General features: G+C 50.3%; 1 protein-coding gene across 1 annotated transcript in view; it reads left to right on the top strand.

Annotated features, from left to right (window-relative positions):
- The window catches only part of LBR (lamin B receptor), a 1,228,970-nt gene that overhangs the window by 1,050,655 nt on the left and 156,034 nt on the right, over positions 1-22,281 (top strand). Inside the window, exon 12 of the mRNA XM_069608704.1 lies at positions 12,954-13,034. Within this exon, the coding sequence (XP_069464805.1) occupies positions 12,954-13,034 (81 nt within the window). The remainder of the gene's footprint in view (positions 1-12,953; positions 13,035-22,281) is intronic.

Here is a 22,281-nt window from a genome sequence, read left to right as displayed (position 1 = left end):
GGAGAAAAAAGGCAGAAATAATAAAAACACACAGTACCAACACTTTTAAAAACCCACAGCAAGTCAAGAAAGGCAGGGTCTACTGTAGAGCAAAAAGTTCATAGGCCAGGCCCACTCTTGGAGAGAGCAAGGCGCAATGTGCCCAAGATCACACAGTGGAAATGCACTCAAACTCTTTGCAGGAAAGTCAAAAAGAGGTTGGATCAAGTTAGAAAGGTAATGTTAACGGGTCCGAGGTCACCCCAGGCTAGAGAGTCAAGGATTTACGAGACACCTTGGACAATCTATTGCAAGGGAGACCAGGCGGGACACAGTACCTGAAATGGTGAGAAAGCTCCAGCGGGGGCAGTTGTTCCTGGCAGCGGGTGCAAGTCGGGGCTTCGTCCAGGGGAAGAGAAGATCTCGACGTGGAGGAAAGCTGGAGGTCGTTGCACTGCCAGGGAAGAAACCAGCCGTGGAGTTTCCCGGTTAAAAGGTACAACCCTTTTATTCGCGGTAATGGTGAAGCGTGGCTATCTGGCCGCCGGGGTGCTTGGCACAGGCGATTCGACCACGAGACGATCTAGGAAGGCGAAAAAGGTGAACTGGTTGGTCCCACCAGCTCAAAGGGAAGAAGACTCTCCTGGAAGAAGATCTCCTCTGTCGTGGGGGAAGTGTTGAGTTCGTACAGCAGGGCTCCACCGGTGGTGTCGTCGTTGTAGATGGCTCGGCTACTCCCCTCTTCGGATTCTTTAGGTCCTGTGGCGACTTCTGAAGTTCCAGTCCCCAAAGCCGTGCTTTTATGCAGCAAAACCCCCATTCATCAGCCTAGCTGTCACTCAAACATGCTAAGTGGTGAGCCGGGCAGCTCACCACTGGACCAATCACACAAGAGTGCGACTTAAATTGCCAAGGCAACTCAGTCCAGGGTGCCTAATCCCCCTCCCACACATCCTGTTGACCCCAGACAGAGTGGCACCATTTGGAGGGCTTCTGTGGAGAAGCCCGCCAAAAAGTGGAACAAAGGGCTCGACTTGGGTTGGAGTTTCAGAGGTGAACACAAACGCCATTTTAAAACCGATTCAACAGCCAAGCTGTCACTCAAACATGCTAAGTGGTGAGCCGGGCGGCTCACCACTGGCCCAATCAGAACAGAGTGCGACTTGGGTTGCTAAGGCAACGCAGTCCAGGGTGCCAATTCCTCCACCCACACATCCTGTGGAACCCAGACAGAGTGGCACCAGTTGGAGGGCTTCTGTGGAGAAGCCCGCCAAAAAGTGGAACAAAGGGCCCGACCTTGGTTGGAGTTACAGAGACGGACACGAATGCCATTTTAGAAAAGAGTTCTGGCAAAAGACCCAACCGGGGAATACATTTAAAATAACCCGGCTGTGTCTTTAACATTGCACCAAAAAGTGGTGCGTTTAAAATGAATTGGAAAATCCCATAGGAAATATTCTGGTGGAATATTTTGCGTGGTATCCACTGCCACCAGCCAGAAACTCGACAAGGGGGGACTGGACAGTGCCCCCTTGGAAAACAGACCCATGCAATCGAATTACCCCTACCAGTACTTCCACAATATGATGGTTTGTACTGGTTCTGTTCACAATTTGAGACTAGTAAAGCCTATGGTGACTTTACATGCCCTGGGAGACAGTAGTCAGTCCCAGGGTATGGAGTCTATGTTTGGGGGTCACTATGACACCCCTGTGTTAGTGCACTGAGGGTGCTGTGTAACACACATACCAAAAACACATGTAGCCCTATGGAGTAAAAGACCCCATAGCCCATAAAACACATTATATAGTCAAAGGACATTCTCAAATCATGCCTAAGAGTGGGAGAAAAAGAGTCTCACTCTTGGCAGGAGAAAACATTAAACCCCAAAAATCCAGCAAAGCTGCTGGGGGACTCACTAGGTTTGGGAAATTAAGCCTTAACAGAGAATTCTCCCTAACACTCTTTCATGCCCAAGGTGCCGTCGGAATTCCATCTCAACGAGCCCTTGGTCTTACCTGTTTTCTTCCCGTCACCTTCGTCGCCGGCTGAGAGGACTTTGCACTCGTTGTATGTGGCTAGAGCGCTGAAGTTCTACGTGGACCGCACAAAGAGTCTTCGGAAGATATCACAGCTGTTTGTAAACTTTGGACCAGTGAACCAAGGGAAGGCCCTCTCGAAGGCTTCTATTTCCAGATGGCTCTCCGGCTGCATCATGCACTTTCACTGGTTGGCAAACCGACCGTTCAACCAACCAGAGCGATCGCTGCTACTACGGCGTTCTTGTCCGGTATGACCCTGCTGGACATCTGCAGGGCTGCTACGTGGAGGTTGACGCTCACCTTCACAAGATTCTACTGCGTTGACCGGGATTCCAGGGAGGAGTCCAGAGTCGGCCAGGCAGTGCTGTGCAACCTGTTTGCTTGATGGTTAGCCTATTGAGGAGGTAAGAGATGCTTAATGTTGAGCCTTGCCACCTCCCGTGGTTGTGCATGTGTGTACTGCTATGTGAACAAGTTACTTACCTTTCTCCAGCATGGGGTCTGGCATGGATTCACATGCTCATGAATATTCCCCGTCGTCAGGCTGGGAATCCTCGGTAAAGAAAAAACCAGTATCAGTTTCGTTTCTGATCTGTCTTTCGTAGTAATAACCAATCACTGGTCTCTGCGTCATACTGACCACAGCCAATGACTGCCCTCTACCTAAGCACCGCCTCTGGCAGCCATCTTCAGATTTTTACCGCACGTTCATGTGTTGGGATCCTCGTGCTATTGCTCTCGAGCGTTAGTGCTATTTTTTCGCGTTTTTTTCACAAAAACTCGATTCTTTCGGTCAAAAGAGCCTCAAGCTCCACCGATCCTACATCCGATCAACGGGGACCCGTGTCGGATTCGTCTGCGCCCCTCAAGGGTGAAGATTTTGTCGAGCTACACTTCGGAGGACTCCAGAAGCTTCTCAGGCCCTGTCTCGGAGATGGCCCAGGAGAAGGGAAGCTCGACGCCCGGAAAGCTGTTCAGGGTCTGCCCTGGATGCCAGCTGCAGAACGTCTTTAAGGAGGACGAACACTCTTTCTGCCTTTATTGCCTTCATGAGGACAAGACGCACGTGGAGAAGGACTGTGCGTTTTGCGGCAACATGTCGGAACGGACCATGAAGGACCGTCATCAACGTCTCGCCAACTGGCTGGAGGGTAAGAGCCCGTCTGGCGAGAAGAAGAAGAAACCCGAGCGGTCTTCTAAGACCTTTGAGGGCGCCCCGGCGACGGGGGCCCAACATAAGGCTAAGCACCGCGAGTCCGCTGGCACCGGGAGCGCCGAACGGTCGGGCTCTACGGGCGCCAGGCAGGGCGCACCCTCCCCGGCACCATCAGCCACGAGCCAACGCTCTGGGTCGGGTAAGAGGAAGGCCGAGCACCCGGCGAAACTCCTGGAGAGGCCCCGGTCGAGCTCTAAGGCAGAGGAGGAGCGTGGCAGTGCCCCCTCCCTCAAGGATAAGGCGGTGAGCGCACCTAAGGTGGTGAAGGCCTTGATCCATCCGACCAAGCCCTCTATCGAGACGGTCGCGGCGGCCCTGGCTCAGCCTGTGGAGGCTGCGCCAGTGGTAGCGACCTCGGGGCCCAGAATCTCCCTGCCTCCTCGGAGGGAGTCTTCTTTTGTGCCCATCGATAGGACCCCCGTGAAACCCCCCGTGGGGAAGAAGGGGGGGCAGGGCGCCGTCGTAGATTCGGCCTCAACCTCAGAAGAGGAGCTGATCGAGGTCTTAAGCCACGGCCTAGGCGTGGAAGAAGGCCTGCCCGTCGGAATGGACCCCGACGCAGGTGACGACGACGACGACATCGTCGAGGATACCGACGGTGCCCCTGCTCGCCCGTCGGATTCCCCTCTGCCAGCGCCGCAAGACAACTCGGCGGCCATTTTGTTGGCCATACAGTCCTTATGCTCCGAGATAAGGACGAGACTGCCGTTACCGACGGAAGAACCTTTCCCGTCGGGGGATCCAGAACCGGGACCTTCTGGTGTTCCCCCTGCCAAGAAAAGAAGGATTCATCCACCACCTCCTTTTCAACCGTCGCGCCCCGTCCAGCCCTCTCCCCCGTCCACCCGAGGGGATGATACGGGGACTGACACGGCAGCGACGGGTACGGACGACGAGGCATACGACGAGGATATTCCGTCGTCGCCTCCCGCCAGGGCTTCTCCGCCCGACGAGATCGGATCTTTCCACTCCATGATCTCCTGGGCTTCCGAGCTTTTCCAACTCTGCCCTGAGGAGAAGAAAAAGGAAGGCTTCCTTTATCAGCGGCGCGAGGCCAAGAGGAAGACGGTCCTCGCAGTGCCTCTGTTGGACGACATTTGGGATGAGGGCCTTTCCCTCCTCAAGAACCCTTCCACGACGCCAGCTAGAAGAGACCGGTACGAGAAGAAGTACCGGGTCCCGGACACGGCCCCCCTGTGCCTCCGGGCACAGCCTACCCCGGATTCCGTCGTCTCCGCGGCGGCCAGGAAGAAAGCGGGGGGGGGTGCGGCCTCCACATCGACTTCCCCGCCGGACGGCGAGGGAAAGAAATTGGATGCTATGGGACGTAGAGTCATCTCGTCGGCAGCGACGACGATTAAAGCGGCCAACGCCTTGGCTATCGTGGCTCGCTACGACAGGGAGCTCTGGTACAAGATAGCTCCCCTGCTGGATTTTCTGCCGGACGACAAGAGGGCGGAGGCCCTGGAGATCCTGCAGGAAGGTGAGGTGGCCTCGGACCACGCCATCACTGTGGCGACGGACATCGCCGACACTGGGTTCCGCCAGTTGGGCAACGGCGTTTGCCTTCGACGTCGTGGATGGCTCAAAGCTACGGATTTCCGGCAGGACGTCCAGACCAGAGTCCTGGACATGCCCTTCGACGGGAACAACCTGTTTGGGAAGACAGTGGACGATTCCCTTCAGGCCATCAAGGCGGATACTGAGACGGCCAGGGCCCTCGGAGTCCTGCAGCAACGTCGGACGCCCTTTCGGAGCAGCGGAGGCAAGGGCGCCTCCAGAGGTTCCGGCGGCGGTTTCGCTTCCTACCGTCAAGCGGCCCGCTCGTCGTCGCAAGAGGCCTACAGAGGACGAGGCAAGTCTAGCGGACCCCGCCGTCGTCGCCCAGGAGGTCAAGGCGGCAAGGCCGCGTCCAAGCAGGATTGAACCGGCTGTGGGGTCGGGCCCCCACCGGAGCACCCCGGTGGGAGGCCGGCTGGCGGGCTTCGTCAGCGTGTGGGAGTCCATCTCCACCGACCTTTGGGTTCTGGACGCCCTGGCCCGGGGTCACGCGCTCGAGTTTCAAAGAAGGTGCCCGCGTGTCCCCCCCGTGGCCAGGAAAGAACTTCACGTCCCTCAACTTCTCCTGGAGGTAAAGGCGATGCTCAGAAAGGGCGCCATCGAAATCGTCCCAAAGAGGCTTCGGGGCTCCGGAGTTTACTCGAGATACTTCCTCGTGAAGAAGAAGACGGGAGGATGGCGCCCCATCCTAGACCTCCGACGTCTGAACAAGTTCATCAAGGCGCAGAAGTTCCGGATGGTCACCCTCCAGCACGTCCTGGGCCAGCTGGAGGAAGGGGATTTCCTGTCGTCGTTGGATTTGGAGGATGCCTACTTCCACATTCCCATCCTAAAGGGGCACCGAAAATTCCTCAGGTTCGTGGTCCAAGGGCGTCATTACCAGTTCAGAGCCCTCCCCTTCGGACTACGGTCGGCACCCAGGGTATTCACCAAGTGCCTCGCACCGGTGGCGGCGCAGCTGCGCCGCGAGGGGATCCACGTCTACCCCTACCTGGACGACTGGCTCATCCGCGCCAAGACGAGAGAACTCGCCGTGGTTCACACGGCAAGGACCGTCCAACTCCTCACGGACCTGGGACTCTTCGTGAACTACGCCAAATCCCACCTGGTGCCCGCGCAAGTCGCACTGTTCCTCGGAGCGAGGCTAGACACAGTGTCCCTTCTGGCCTCCCCGTCGGAGGAGAGGACCAGGACCATCTTGGGCAAGGTGCAACGGATGTTGGTGGCCGACGCGGCCAAAGTGAGGTCCATCAAGTCCCTCCTCGGGATGATGTCTTCCTGCATCTACCTCATTCCCATGTGCAGGCTCCGGATGCGCCCGTTGCAAGAATTCCTGGATGCGCGCTGGATCCAGACGACGGGCAGCTTCGAGGAAAGGATCAAGCTCGACGAGAACTTCCGACGAGCGATACGGTGGTGGGGCACCCGCGCGCATCTGACGGCGGGCATGGACTTCCAGACCCCAGCCCACCAGGAGACTGTGACTACGGATGCCTCCCTGGAAGGGTGGGGAGCGCACACCGAAAATCTGCACGCAAAGGGACTCTGGCTCCCGACGGAGAAGTCCCTGCATATCAACGTCCTGGAGCTCCGTGCAGTGTTTTGGGCCCTCAGGTCTTTCCTTCCGTCCCTCAAGGGCAAGGTGGTGAGGATCTTCACCGACAACACCACCACCATGTTTTACATCAGGAAACAGGGCGGAACCAGGTCCCCAGCGCTGTCCAAGGAGGCGCAGGACCTGTGGCATTGGGCCGTCGCCCAAAGGATTTTTCTGGTGCCGTTTCATCTGGCAGGGATAAAAAACACCATCGCCGACTCACTCAGCAGGGAGCTGCGCTCGTGCCACGAGTGGGAACTACGGCAGGATCTGGTGGATCGTCTCTTCCGACGGTGGGGCACACCACAGATCGACTTGTTCGCGACGGCGACGAACACCAAGTGCCGGAGGTTCGCCAGCAGGTTTCCCCAGACGAGGAGCATGGGCGATGCTTTCTCGTTCCCCTGGGAGGGCCTGTTCCTCTACGCGTTCCCTCCCTTGCCTCTGCTAATCCGGCTCGTCAACCAGCTCAAGAGGTCACGGTGCAGGATGATCCTCGTCGCACCTGCGTGGCCGAGGCAGATATGGTTCCCGGACCTTCTGGACTTGTCAGCGTCCCCGCCGATCAAGCTGCCGGCGGACGCGGATCTACTCTCCAGGGAAGGAGGCGCCATCCTCCACCACGACCCGAAGTCGCTGAACTTGCAGGCCTGGCTCCTGCAGCGCTAGAGTTTGGAGGATACGACATACCGGCCGACTGCAGAGAGGTTCTTGCAAAGGCCAGGGCGTCCTCGACTCTTAAATGCTACGGACACAAATGGAAGAGGTTCTCTGTCTGGTGCCACGCACAGAAGATTAACCCTCTACGGATTACGGCCCCCCAAGTACTGCCGTACCTGCTGACGCTGGCCAAAGCTGGACTGGCACACGCGTCCATCAAGATTCATCTTGCTGCGATCTCCCGATACACCAGAACCACGGGGCGGACGTCCTTGTGGTCTCATCGTCTGGTGAAAGAGTTCATGAAGGGACTGTTCAGATCGTTCCCGCCGGTGAAGGCTCCGGCCCCGGCGTGGGAGCTCAACGTGGTGCTGACCAAGCTCATGGGACCTCCGTTCGAGCCTCTGCACTCGGCCCCGTTGAAGTTTCTATCGTGGAAAACTGCTTTTCTTGTGGCCATCACCTCCGCACGACGAGTGGGAGAGATCCAGGCCCTTTCCTGCAAGGCCCCGTACTTGACTTTCCACGACACGAGGGTAGTGCTCAGGACGCACCCCTCCTTCATGCCCAAGGTACCGTCGGACTTCCATCTCAACGAACCCTTGGTGTTGCCTGTATTCTTCCCGTCGCCTTCGTCGCCGGCTGAGAGGACTTTGCACTCGCTGGATGTAGCTAGAGCGCTGAAGTTCTACGTGGACCGCACGAAGTGTTTTCGGAAGACGTCACAACTCTTTGTGAACTTTGGACCTGTCAATCAGGGGAAGGCTCTCTCGAAGGCTTCCATTTCCAGATGGCTCTCCGGCTGTATCATGTACTGTCATCGGTTGGCGAACCGACCGCTGCCCGGCCGTCCGAGAGCCCATTCCACCAGAGCGATCGCAGCTACCACGGCGTTCCTTTCTGGTGTGCCCCTGCTGGACATATGCAGGGCTGCTACGTGGAGGTCGACGCACACCTTCACGAGATTCTACTGCGTCGACCGGGATTCCAGGGAGGAGTCCAGGGTCGGCCAAGCAGTGCTGCGCAACCTGTTCGCCTGAGGTGAGCCTGGTGAGGAGGTAAGATGCTTAATGTTGAGTTTGATGCTATGCTTAATGTTGAGCCTTTGCCACCTCCCGTGGTTGTGCATGTGTGTACTGCTATGTATTCTTTATTCATGAGCATGTGAATCCATGCCAGACCCCATGCTGGAGAAGGAACAAGTTACTTACCTGTAACTGTTGTTCTCCAGCATGGGTCTGGCATGGATTCACATGCGAACCCTCCCGCCTACCCCTCTGCGGCTCTTCACTTGGTCATACTGCCACTTCACGTGCTTCCAAATCTGAAGATGGCTGCCAGAGGCGGTGCTTAGGTAGAGGGCAGTCATTGGCTGTGGTCAGTATGACGCAGAGACCAGTGATTGGTTATTACTACGAAAGACAGATCAGAAACGAAACTGATACTGGTTTTTTCTTTACCGAGGATTCCCAGCCTGACGACGGGGAATATTCATGAGCATGTGAATCCATGCCAGACCCATGCTGGAGAACAACAGTTACAGGTAAGTAACTTGTTCCGTAACGGTTATTCTCCAGCATGGGTCTGGCATGGATTCACATGCAAACCCTCCCTCCTACCCCTCCGTGGCTCTTCTCTTGGTCCTACTGCCACTTTACGTGCTACCAAATCTGAAGATGGCTGCCACAGAAGGGGCTTAGGTAGAGGGCAGTCATTGGCTGGGGGGCAGTATGACCCAGACACCAGTGATTGGTTACTAGTAGAAAGACAGTTCAGAAACGAAACTAAAACTGATTTTTTTTCTTTACCGAGGATTCCCAGCCTGACGACGGAATATTCATGAGCATGTGAATCCATGACAGACCCATGCTGGAGAACAACCGTTACAGGTAAGTAACTTGTTCCTTAGCTGCACTTTCAGCCTACACTACATCACAACAGAAAGTGTCATGGTGGAAGATACCTGTTATTAAAGCTTTCATGGAGGGAGTGAAAAAAATTCACCCTCCCATTTCTAACCCGGCTCCCGGATGGGACCTAACCGTGGTGTTGTCTAGGCTTATGGGGGCTCCTTTCGAGCCCATGCACAAAGCAAGTCTTAAAGACCTCACCCTTAAGACTGCTTTTTTAATAGCCATTACCTCCATCAGGAGGGTAAGTGAACTACAGGTGTTCTCAATCCTAGATCCCTTTGTAACAGTTCACAAAGACAAGTTGGTTCTGCGCACTCACCCTAGATTTGCGCCCAAATTCATTTCCAAGTTCCATGTGAACCAGTCAATAGAACTATCAACGTTCTTTCAAAATCCTTCGAGCATGGGAGAAAGAACCCTGCGCACACTGGATGTACGCAGAGCTGTCATGTTCTACATGGAAAGAACTTGCCAACTTAGGAAAACTAATCAGTTTTTCATTTTGGTGGCGGCAGGAAGAGAAGGAGACGCAGTCTCCAAATCCACCATCTCTAGATGGATTGTCAAATGCATTACACTCTGCTACACTCTTGCTAAGAGAGAGCTGCCCTACAAACCTAGAGCACATTCCACTCGAGGCACTGGGGCGTCCATAGCATTCATTGCAAATGTTCCCCTCAAATCTATTTGCAAAGCGGCAACCTGGAGTTCTGTACACACCTTTACAAAACCCTTTTGCCTAGACACTCATTCTAGGTCTGATTCTCAGGTGGGACAGGCACTACTAAGACATCTTTTCACTACTGTTCCTTCTCACAACCCACCTCCAACTCGGGGTACTGCTCGCTAGTCTATGCACAGCATGTGATTCTAAGCAGATTAGCAAACATCAGAAGACATGCATTACTTACCGTAAAAGTATTTCTGATAGTTGTATCTGTTTAGATTCACATGCACCCACCCTTCCTCCCCGCTCGGAGGGAAGGAACATAGACGTCTTACTACTTTCTCTCTCTTTTCTGTACTCACTCACGATAGTCATAAGGCTCCCTCTTGGCAGAGAAAATACAATCGGAGGGACCTCGACGCGTGACCGATCTGGGTACACTACACGTCACGTAGGGATAGTGTTACAGGCACACCCATGTCGACGTCCCCTTTCGAATCTCGAAAGACCAGATGTAATACTCTGCGGTTACCACTGGATGTCAGACTATGCACTGCATATGAATCTAAGCAGATACAACCATCAGAAATGCTTTTACGGTAAGTAATGCATGTCATCTCAAGGGAGGACCCAAAGGGTCCCCACCAACACTGCCCATAAGGAGCTGTGTGCTGCCATAGTCAAAATACGGAGGAAAGTAGACTCCATCGTACAATAAACATACAAAGTAAAGAGTTCCAAAAGACAGAACCCATAAGAATGAATGAGTGGAAAAAGGCTCCACTCATTCAGGATTAAAGAAAAAGTTCCAGAAGTCCAGCAAAACGTACTGGGGGATGGGGGGGGAGGTCTCACTAGAATTTTAAATAACAAAATGGAAAATGACCTTTCTCTCCCTACAACTAAAGGGTTTTTTCCTGCCTAACTGAATTCTAACTAGGGTTCTTGTCATGGTGGTTGTTAACTCAAGTGTCCATCCTCTGTCCAAATATCTCCTACTCTGACCCTTCCACTAGCAAAATGATACTCTAAACATCAGAAGGTCACCAGGAGAATGACTCCCTTCTTCTGGTTCAGCTGGTTCAGCTTTAGGGCTGTTTTCTGACAATCTTTTGAAATGGCTTCTGATTTAACAAAATGTGAGACTAGGAGAATGACTCCCTTCTCCTGGTTAAACTGTATCAGTCTTAAAGGCTGTTTTCGGATAGTCTCTGGTGAGTAGTTCCTCCCAGGGACTTTCCTTGTCTTTACCAAATGTCCAATAGTTCTTTCATTTCAAACAACGTACAGCCTCAGGCTCCCTGGTCTTCTCATTCAGCAATGAAACAAAGGAGTTCACTCCCACAGTAGCCTTGGCTTCTTCCACTATTTAACAGCACAGTTGTTGAAGAGACCCTTCTTGTTAAGTTCCTTGGCTCTCAATGTCTCTCATAGGGTTATTGGGACGACAGATATTTCTCCTGAGGAACTCTTCGCTTTTGCAATCTTCCTTTCGATTATTCTGAGGAAGCTTTCTTTTTACCCCCTCCTCACTCGTACTTTTGGCACTGGTACTCTGCCAAGGAAGACAACTCCAAATGCACTTTTCATTTGTGATGTCTTTATCGCTGATCCTGTGATGAAGAGGATTACTCCTGAGATGTTTTTCAAGCTTCATGCCTGCTCTGTAATTACTGTGAGGACAGAGATTACTCCTGAAGTATTCTTCAGAATTGATCGGTTTTAATCGTGTTACCGTGACGAGGGAGATTACTACCGAACTGTTCTTCACAATTAATACCTTCTGTGTAATTACTATGAGGGATATTACTCCCAAAGTATTCTTCAGCTTTTACCCAAACCCCTACTGAGTCTCCTGTGACTCCAGTTACCTTCTTTTTTGTGGGGCTGTCAGCCTTCCACTTCTACCCGGAAATAGTCATTCCCACTTTCTTTCTAAACTCCACATCTGAGGCTGGCAAAGTATTGTATTGTCTAGATGAGCATCGAGCATTACATTTGTCCTTGGGCTGGACCAAAGACTTCAAAAAGTCAGAGACTTTGTTTATCACGTTTGGACAATCTTCACTATGGTCCCAAGCGTCAAAATCTTCTGTAGACAGATGGATGGTAGCGGATGTTTCAGAGTCGTACAAACTGCAATATAAACACCACAGACAGGAATGCATGCACAGTCTGTCGAGGCAAAGGTCTCGGCGGTAGCTTTCCAGAAACAAGTACTGTATATCATTAGCCAGATTGCCACATGGTCTTTGCCTTCAGCCTTTTGTAAACAAACTTGTTCCTAAGCAGTTCATAACAAACTGGTCCACCTCCCTGAGAAATGGTGTGTTGGAATCGTCCATACAGTTGGAGGAAAGTGGATGGTCTGTAGAAGTAATAAAAAGTTAGTCACCATTCCTCCGTACGACCCACCGTCCATCCCCCTAATTAAAAGGTCTAACCGACTACTGTCTCGTGTCCGATGCTAAAAATGGGACTGAGATGAAGTGCCGGTAGGTGGGGTTAGCGGGCGTGGTTAGGCCTGTGGCAGTACCTCTGCGCTCCCTAAATTTAACGTGGAATTGCATTTTTGTGTGGGAAAATGGTTCCTGTCCCGTAACCAGGGCATCTATACAGAATGGATGAAAGGGGACTGTTAGGTGTTCTCCATGAGATCGATCTCCTCCTTAATTCTTAGGAACTCCAAGTTCTAGTGTGGTCATAGAACCGGTGTTTACTTATGTTGTTCCTAACGTTCTATGTTTTGTCAGTTGAAGTTCTATACGATTGCTGGTGGCTCCCTGCTGCTGTTGGTGGTCTTTTATATCATTTAACTTAAATAAACACTTAATGATGACATGCCTGCTGTGATGTAACTCTTCATAACAAATGTGCTCTTCATAACAGGGCTAAGAGTAATTCAGTCACTACAGTGAGTAACTTTCTATATTTTTACCAATAATTCTTTTGGCTTTTGGCTCTGGGAAACTGCTCATGTGAAAAACTAAGCTTACTATTAGGTAGTTTTGCCAGCATTTGCACTTCTGTTAAGCTTTGATTGGAAAGCACCTTAGTTCTGCTCGAAAGCATAGCCTAGTCACCAGTCATTATTTTAAATATAAATTCCAGGACTCCTTTGATGTGTATACATTTTCAAAAATACGTTTAGTGTTTGCACAATATTAAATCCAATGAACGATAACTTGATAAAGAAAACTAGATTTGCCACTACACATTTTACTTTTCTACTTTAAAACAGTTTCAGCCACTACCATGGATTCTATTAAAGCATAAGCATATTTTGCACAGTTTTACAACCATGATTCTTTCTTTCTAGCATTCGGATATGCAGTCTTCCGTGGTTCAAACTCCCAAAAAAATGCCTTTCGGAGAAATCCCCAGGATCCCAAGCTGACTGGTAAGATTGTATACATTTTTTTATTTAAATCTGTATATTTTTCAAGAAATCTATTAAAACAGTAAATGGAACCAACAATTGAGAATTCCCCCTCGCCCCCGTCCCTGGCGAGGTCCGTAGTCACTTCAGGCACATAGATCCATAGTTCCCTAGAATCCCAGTTCAAACCAGCTCCAAAGGTTTCAGGCGTTGAGGGCACCATTGTACTCTGTAATCCTCCTTAAGAATATCGAGAACCTCGATCCAGTCAGTTTAGTTTATTTGCTTATGTAGCGCGCCAAACCCGAAAGTATCTGGGCGCTTTTACTTATGAATACAATAAAAGCTACTTACATGTAGTACAGACATCGTGTTATAGTGCCAGAGGTAAAACATAAAAATACAGTGCGAGGTAGGCAGCTACCTTGAGTTACAAGACAATATGGCATGCCTAACTTGTCAAGAAAGTAACATTGACATGGAAATTAATACAAAAGCAGGGCTTAGAGTGGCAAATGCCTAGTGTTACACATCTAGACATGCACAGGAAATCTTAGTTTCTGAATGACCAGAATTATGTGTCGGCTCTTAATGCAGGGGGTAAGGAGTTCCAAGTTTTGGCTCTAGCATGGGGAAGCTAGACCTGCCAGCTTTTTGTCGTTTGTAAATGGGGACATTCAGGCAGTGAGAGTAGATGGTTCTGGTAGGTCTGAGGGATTGTTTCCTAGAGAATTTGTCGACCAGGTATCTGGGGGGCTGAATTTGAGATGCATTTGTGGGTGGCCATTAAAGTTCTAAATGTAATCCTATCTTATATACGGAGCCAGTTAGTTACTTCTTATTTGCGAAATGTGGTTGGAGCGCAGAAGGTTCATAGCGGATCTGAGGGCATTGTTTTGTAACACTTGTAACTTGTTCAGGTTATACTTACTAGTGCATAAATATAAGTTGTTACAGTAGTCCAATTTCGACAGTATTAATGCTCTAGCCAGAGTGATGCAGCTGAGTGTGGATAGGAAAGGCCTGCACGCATTTATAAGTTTGGATGTGTATGCCGTTGCGGAGGCTGTGGCGTTGACTTGTCTGGCAAGGGAGAGGGTAGAGTCCAGGTACACTTCTAAGGTTTTGCCAACATTGGATATAGTGATGATGTTCCCATCATTGTTAAATTACTTGTATTGGGGCTCTAATTTGTTAAAACGTGACCTAGAGCCGACGAGAAGTAGCTCGGTCTTCTCATCATTAAGGCAATGGCCATCCATGCCTGGATTCTAAGGTATGTTTCATTCAGTAGTTTGGAGTCTTTGTCGTAGGAGCCTGATAGCATGATGAGTATCTGCGTATCAAACGCATAATTTGTGTAGGAGACGCCCAAGTCATCTAAGGGATCAAACAATAACTTTGTAAAGATGTTATATAGGGTGGGGGATACACAAGATCCCTGGGAGACACCACATGAGATTGGGGCAGGGTCTGCGGCGGCTGAGGGGGGGGGCCCATGGTTCCGTCTGCGAGGAAGGACTGGATCCAGGCGGCCGCTTTGGGTGAGAATGAGGCTGCAGTAGTCAAGTGTTTAGTTAGGATATTGTGATCAACTAAATCAAACGTAGCTGATGGGTGAAGCAGGAGAAGAGCAGGGTTTCCATTGTCCTTGGATTCATCCATCTGGATTTTAAATCCAGCAAGGCTCTCTGTGCCATGTCTTGCTCTGAATCCGGAGATTGTTTACTTTGAGATGGTTTTGAATTTGAATGTTTGCTGCCTTGTCTAATATTTTCAGAAGAAAAGGCACAGTACTTATGGGTCTGAAGTTGGTTGCGATGTTGGGGTCGAGGTTGTTTTATTTTAGGAGGGCCATGACCCAAACGTCTTTGAGATTTTATTGAGACAGTGCATGTTTCGAATGAGGCGTTGATGAGGGAAGTGATGAAGGGAGCGAAATCCTTAACTCCCTCCTTTATAATTGTGGCTGGGCAGATGTCGCCGTGGCATCTGGATGGTTTTAGGCTCGCAATGGTTGCTTCTACCTTTGTCGTGGTGACTTGGGTGAAATTGAATGGGCTGCAATGTTTAGCAGGGGGGGTGGGGTGTGAATCATTATGTTTAGTGTTTGGTGTGAGGCTAAGTTTTTTGGCTTTAATTTTTGCTTGTAGTAGGGAGATTTTGTCTAGGAGGGCCTTTTGGATGTTAGCACACCATGAGGCATCTTTTGTGCATGATTCGGGAGGAGAGATGGGAGACTCTATTTCTCTGAGAATGGTGAAGAAAATGGCATCTTTGTAGGCAGTGGTGTATTTTTCCTTGCTCAGGATTGAAGGTTTTTTTCTCCAGGTGGCTTCAGTGCATCTTTTAGATGTCAGCGCAGCTTTCAAGTCTGAGGAAAATCATTTATTTAGATGAGCGGGTGGCTTGGCATTTCTTAGTTCGAGCTGAGCTATTGAATCTAAGGCTTGAAGTACGTTTTGGTTGTGTGTGGGTCCTTGTCTAACTTCCCGTGAGGGTTGGTGATGGATTGCAGTGCAGTAAGAAGGTTCTCCAGAGTGATAAGGTGATTTATTTCGGGTTAATGCAGGCGGTTCTTGCGAGCAGCTAGGAATAGGGCAGATAGTATCCTGAATGGCAAAGGAAATGACGTGGTGGCACAAGGGGAGTTGGAGAGTATCTCCGTGTTGCAGTTCATGTCTGCTAACCAATCCAGAGTTCTGCCTTTGCTATGCGTTGGTGTTAGGGAGAATTTTCATCTATGGCTAATTTCCCTCACCTAGTGAGTCCCCCAGCAGCTTTGCTGGACTTCTGGAGTTTATTTATTTTCCACTTGGTAAGAGTGAGAGCTTTTCCCCCCCATCTTACCTGTGTTTTGCTATGTGTTGCCACCTGTTTTTGTGAGTGTGGACTCTGAAGTACACCACTTCAGTAGCCCTCTTCTTTTTGTGTGTCACACAGCACCTTCAGTGTCGTGGCACAGGGTTGTCTTTGAGACTTCCCTCGACTCCATTTCTGAGACGACTACCGTCCCCCAGAAAAGGGTAAAGTTACCATTAACTTTACTTAGTCAATCTACCACAGATCCAGTACACCCCATCTTCCATGGAGTACTTGAAAGGGTTAATTCGTATCCCTTGTTACCTGTACCTCCTAGAGCATTGTTTCGCTCTTAACATTTAGACTTGGCTGGTGGCAGTGGTATAGTCTTTCTTTTGGCTCCGGTTGGGTTTATTCGCCATTTCTTTCGATGGGATTGTGTCCTCTGACGTATTCCTTATCTTGATAGATAATCTCCAGCTTGCTGGCCTCGGAAAACAATTTTTCAGTAGAGGGCGCTGCGCGTCGATGTCCCTCGAGCCGATGTCCCTCGACCGCCTCCATATCGGCGCCGACGTCATCATGCGTATAAATAGACTCGCGCAGCGTCCGTTGCTCAGTTCCGTTTTTCCACGCTTCGTGGGCCTCGGAATCGCGTTGCTCAGTTCGTTAGTCAGAAAATATTTTCTTCATTATTCCTCGAATACCAACTCTTACTTGATGGCTTCCTCATCCGAACCGACGACTCCACGGTCCGGCTTCAAAAAATGTCGAGACTGTGGAAAGAAAATGTCGTTGACAGATCCTCACAGGATCTATTTGTGGTGCCTGGGATCGGAGCACCAATGTTCGGAGTGAGAGGACTGCATGTCCATGAAGGCGAAAGCCTTGAAGGAGCGTAAGGGGAAGGTTGAGAGAGGTAAGACAGTTAAAACTCCTTTGAAAGGTTCCTCAGCAGAGTCGAGACATTCGTCTCCTCGCCACACAGGAAGCATTCTCGTTCTAGGTCTCGAAGCAGTTTCCACCACTCTTCGAGATCCAAGCATTCAAGTAAGAGATGTCGAAGATCCCCTTCCTCGTCTTCTTCTTCTGTTTCTCCGGAAAGAGTCACCTGCCCCACAAAACATAGCTCTCAGGCTGAGTGGGAGGAATTCCGTAAAAGGATGCTTAGCGTCTTCAAAAAAGCAGCCTCGATCCCCTCGAAGACAGCTGAGGGTGATACCCTGGTTGAAAGACCTGAAAAATCTAAACGCTGCGAGTCGTTGCACCCGGCGAAAGAAGCTACTCGAGAGTGTCACGAACCCTCGAGCAAAGGCACTGTGCCATCGGCGCCATTATCGAAGGGCTCATCGACGCCTTCTTCGACGCTGATGCCGAAAAAGAGCAAACCCACGGCCGTCACTACCTCACAGCCAGTGGTCATACCCAGAGCCTCTAACAAGTCTTCGAGGTCATCGACAACCTCAAGTAGGATCCCGATCCTCTCGAGTTCTTCGAGGCCACTGCCAATCTTCTCGACGCCTTTTTCAGTGTTTTCGAAGCTTTTAACGTCCGCGTCAACGACGTTGACGTTTTCCCAACCAATTATGACAAATTTTAGCCCCTTCTGCTCTGGAAATGGGATTTAAGCCATTTCCAAGGTCTGATCATTTCAGACCTTTGTCTTCAATTTATGAGGAAGAGGAGGATTCGGATCAAGAAAGACCCTTTGGGTTGCAGAGATCTGCAACACCAGAACCAGAGGAATTTACCTCTGAGGAAAATAGGTTGAAGGACCTTTGAGAATCCTTACATGAGGCAAGTGGGTTAGATACTTCCCCAGAAATAGAATTTGCCAAACCAGACCCAGGGGAACATGCTGAGACCCCTTACAGAATTTTAATGGCAAGAATTATAGAATTCATGGGTTGGTCTACACCTTCACCTGCATTCCAACAGGATAACCTTACAGACATTTTAGTTAAAGGCCCACAGGAGGATCCTGTGGTTCCATTTCACGCTGCATTACAAAGAGAAATATTGGCTAACTGGGAAACTCCTGAGGTTATGCCGGCGGTTAACAAAATGTTATCAGCCAAATATAGGGTATCTACTACTGACCCTGAATTTTTGTCTAAACATCCAACTCCAGAGAGTCTGGCTGTTCAAGCAGCAACTGCATCAGGCAGTAGATCAGCATACCCTACTGTTCCACAGGACAGGGATGACAAAAGATACGACTCTATGGCTAAAAGTTTTTTCTGCATGTAGCATGGCGTTGAAATCTATTAACGCTACTTGTACGCTCGCAAGGTTCAGCCATACACTTTGGGAGTGTGCTTCATCAGCGGCTGACTGCCTCCCAGAGGGAGAAGAAAAGGAAGCGTTTCTAAACATCATTAAGGATGGTAAAGACGCAATGTGCGAATCCCTTCAAACTGGCATTGATTCTGCTGACAGCATCAGTAGGGCCATGGCGGCAAGTACTACAACCCGCAGATTTGCGTGGTTGCGAAAGTCTGGGTTTGCTCCAGATGTACAAGCCAGACTTTTAAATATGCCCTTTGACGGCTCTTTGTTTGCTAAGAAGGCGGATGACAGCCTAGAAAAGTTAGACATCCAAAGCAGCAGCAAAATCCCTGGGTGCTGCAATCCGTCAAACGCCATATAGCCCCTCAGGAACCTCTTGGAGAGGTAAGTCCTTTCGCTTTTATTCCGCATTCGGAAAAGGCAGAGGACAGTCGGTTCAAAGAGGTCAAAAAAGAATCACCCGAGGTGGACGGGGTAAAAATACAAAAGCCGCAGCAGCAGGTGCCTCTTTACCCTCGGCACCTGCATCAGCCGCCTCTAAATCACTCTGAGGGCTCTCCTCACAAGACACCAGTAGGGGGCAGGCTAACTTAACATCTGACGGAATGGCAGGCTATTACGTCAGATGCTTGGGCATTGGAGACAGTTGCCCAAGGTTACTGCCTGCCTTTTCTACGCATCCCTCAGAGTTCCAGATCCGCTCCTCTTGCAGGAAATTGTAGACCTGCTAGAGAAAGGTGCTATAGAACCCTTACCTGTAGCGGAGAGGAACAAGGGCTGGTACTCCCCCCTACTTTCTCATACCGAAAAAAGACGGAGGACTGAGACCTATCTTGGACTTACTAGAATTGAACAAGTTCCTCAGGAAGGACAAGTTCAAGATGGTAACTCTCTCTCAGATTCTTCAGGCCCTCCAGGACTGGCTGGCATCTCTGGACCTCCAGGATGCTTATTTCCATGTGCCAATCCATCTCAAACACAGGAAATACCTGAGGTTCGCAATTGGTGGCTCTCATTATCAATTTCGAGTTCTGCCATTTGGGCTGACCTCCGCCCCGAGGGTCTTCACCAAGCTAATGTCGGTAGTAGCTGCAAGTCTGAGGGAAGGGATTCATGTCTACCCCTACCTGGACGATTGGCTGATCAGAGCTGTATCTCCGGAACAAGCTCAGATTCAGCTAGATTATGTCTGCCACTTCCTTCACAAACTGGGCTTCTCCCTCAATTTAAAGAAGTCACAGATGATACCATAACAGAGACTCCAGTTCATTGGAGCGGTCCTGGACACTTCCCTGGGAAAAGCCTCGCCACCAGAGGTGAGGGCTCAAGATATTCTGCAGATGGTCACCAAGTTTCAAAATGCCCAACGTCTCCCAGCCATTGACATTTTGAGGTTGCTAGGCCTCATGGCATCCTGCATCTTCCTTGTGCCAGAGGCTCGCCTGAGAATGAGATCTCTTCAGTGGGCACTGAGAACTCAGTGGTCGCAATTCTCAGGGAGAATGACAGACCTCCTTCATGTTCCGGACGAGGTGGCTCGAGACCTTCAGTGGTGGGCCTGCCAGGAAAACATCTTGAAGGGAGAACTGTTTTGGCAACCATGGCCGGAGATAACAGTAGTCACAGATGCCTCACTCACGGGGTGGGGAGCCCATACCAACGACTTGACCATCAGCGGTCGTTGGTCTCCATCGGAGTCCAGACTACATATCAATCTGTTAGAGCTGAGAGCAATCAGACTAGCGCTGAAAGCTTTTCTGCCATCTGTACAGGGGAAACATGTCCTGATAATGACTGACAACACAGTGGCCATGCACTACCTCAACAAAAGAGGAGGCGTAGGATCACTGCCACTGTGCAGAGAGGCAATGCAGCTCTGGTTCTGGGAAATTCAAGAAGGAATCTCTCTATCGGCAGTTCACCTAGCCGGAGAGAAGAACTTGACCTCGGACGCTCTGAGCAGGCAGGGCACAGTCTCCCACCAGTGGGAACTAGCTCAGGGAGTCCTTCAGGAGATCTTCGCCCTTTGGGGAACCCCTCAAGTGGATCTGTTTGCCACCAGTACCAACAGAAAGTGCGATCTGTTTTGTTCAAGGGAATTTCCCCCGAGAGGAGCTCTAGGGGACGCGTTCGTAGTGGAATGGGATTTTCCACTCCTGTATGTGTTTCCACCAGTCCCTGTCATTCCTCAAATGATCAGGAGGTTGAGAAGATTCCGGTGGACCATGATCCTAATTGTCCCAGACTGGGCCAGGAGAACGTGGTACTGGGACCTTCTGGACATATCCATCTGCCCTCCAATTCATCTTCCACTCAAGGAGAATCTTCTCTCACAGAAGGGAGGTCAGGTTCTCCATCCAGACATCAGAACCCTCAACCTTGACGCCTGGCTTCTGAAAGGTTGAGATGCAAGGATTGGGACCTCCCTGATGACGTCATGGAGGTGTTGCTTTCGGCCAGAAGGCCAGCAACAAAGTCTTTATACCGCTGCCGTTGGAACAAATTTTGCAGCTGGTGTAGAGAAGAGAATATCGACCCCTTTTCATGTGGTACACCAACGGTGTTATCCTTTCTACTCTACTTGGCAAATTCAGGCCTTCAAGTTGGCACTATCAAGGGCTATCTCGCAGCGCTATCTATCTTCAAGCGCACTGCAGAGGAGCCATCGTATTTCTAATTACCCTTAGTAATACAATTTCTAATGGGATTAACTAATGTCTACCCTCCAAGACCGTTCAAGGTTCCTTTGTGGGACTTAAATGTATCCTTAAATTTCCTGATGGGTACTCCTTTCGAACCACTCCACTCTTGTTCGCTAAGATTTCAAGAGACTAGGTTTGGCAAAGCAGTATTACATTCTGTTCATTCCTAAAAGGAAACATGGCGTTTTACTCCCACCTCCAATTACACACCACTGCTATGGGAGTCTATCAAAGATAAGGAATACGTCGGAGGACACAATCCCTTCGAAGAATAAGGTACTTCTTACCTGGTAACGTTCTTTCGATGGGATGTTCCTCCGACATATTCCTTATCGCCCCTCCCATCCATCCGCGCAGTGATACTTCCCTTCTGGTTGCAGCTTACGCTCCTTCAGGGTCAATAACCAATTCATGTAAAACAACTGTTAACGTCAAAACGGAACTGAGCAACGGACACTGCGCGAGTCTATTTATACGCGTGATGACGTCGGCGCCGATACGGAGGCTGTCGAGGGACATCGGCTCGAGGGACGTTGACGTGCTGAAAATGTTTCCCGAGGCCAGCAAACTGGGAGATGATCTATCAAAGATAAGGAATACGTCAGAGGAACATCCCATCGAAAGAACGTTACAAGGTAAGAAGTAACTTGTTCTTCTAATGTTGGTATTCATGATGGTTATGAGCCGGGCGCCAAAGGCGCCAGGACTGACTCCAAGAGAGTCTTGGATGAGGTTTTAAGGCCTTTGATCTGGCCCTAACTGGAAGGCAGACTTGCCAGTGAGGGCCAGAGGCAAGGGTCATGACAACGTGTTCTATGCAGAGAGAGTGTACCATTGACCCAGAATGGAGGCTCCTTTCTTTTTTCACAGTTTCTTGAATCAGTGTCCTTTCTTGGTCCTTCTTCGAACGCCGTGGGTTGGGGAGGTCCTGGTTTGAATTTTGTCTTTGGCGGGATCCCTTTGGGTAGCCCGCCAAGGCTCCAGTGTGTTTGCAAGGACAGGAAGCTTGGGAGGATCCAAAAACTCTGCTATCCTTTGTCTTCTGGTGTGCCTTAAAGGAACCAGTTCCCACTGGAAGGCTGGCTATCCTTATTGGACATCCACCCACCCCCTTCTGTAAAATGCAGGGAGAGTTTGCAGAGGATGAGTGTGAAATCCTAATAAAAGGTGAGGGTACTGAGGCAGAAGGCAAGTCGACCACTGGTACAGAAGAGCCGTTGAAGGCGGCCGGAGACGCCTGCAGCCCATTCCAACAACTGCAAAGAGACCACTGCTGTCCTGACCCTGTTTTCAAATCGATAGCGGAGCTCCAAAGAGAACAAGTCCTTCGCTTTGGCTGGTGGGACCAACTAGCCATAAGATTAGACAGCCCACGATGTGCTGTGACCTTCTTGAGATGGAAACCGCCAATAGACTGGGACCTCCAACCATGTTGCAGTGCATAGTCTTCCTGTGAATGAACTTTGGTGAGCTCC

Source organism: Ambystoma mexicanum, chromosome 4q, assembly GCF_040938575.1.
Source record: "Ambystoma mexicanum isolate Mex_15411 chromosome 4q, UKY_AmexF1_1, whole genome shotgun sequence".
NCBI lineage: Eukaryota > Metazoa > Chordata > Amphibia > Caudata > Ambystomatidae > Ambystoma > Ambystoma mexicanum.
Note: the sequence above shows the minus strand (reverse complement) of the source record. Positions and strands in the feature narration are given on the sequence as shown.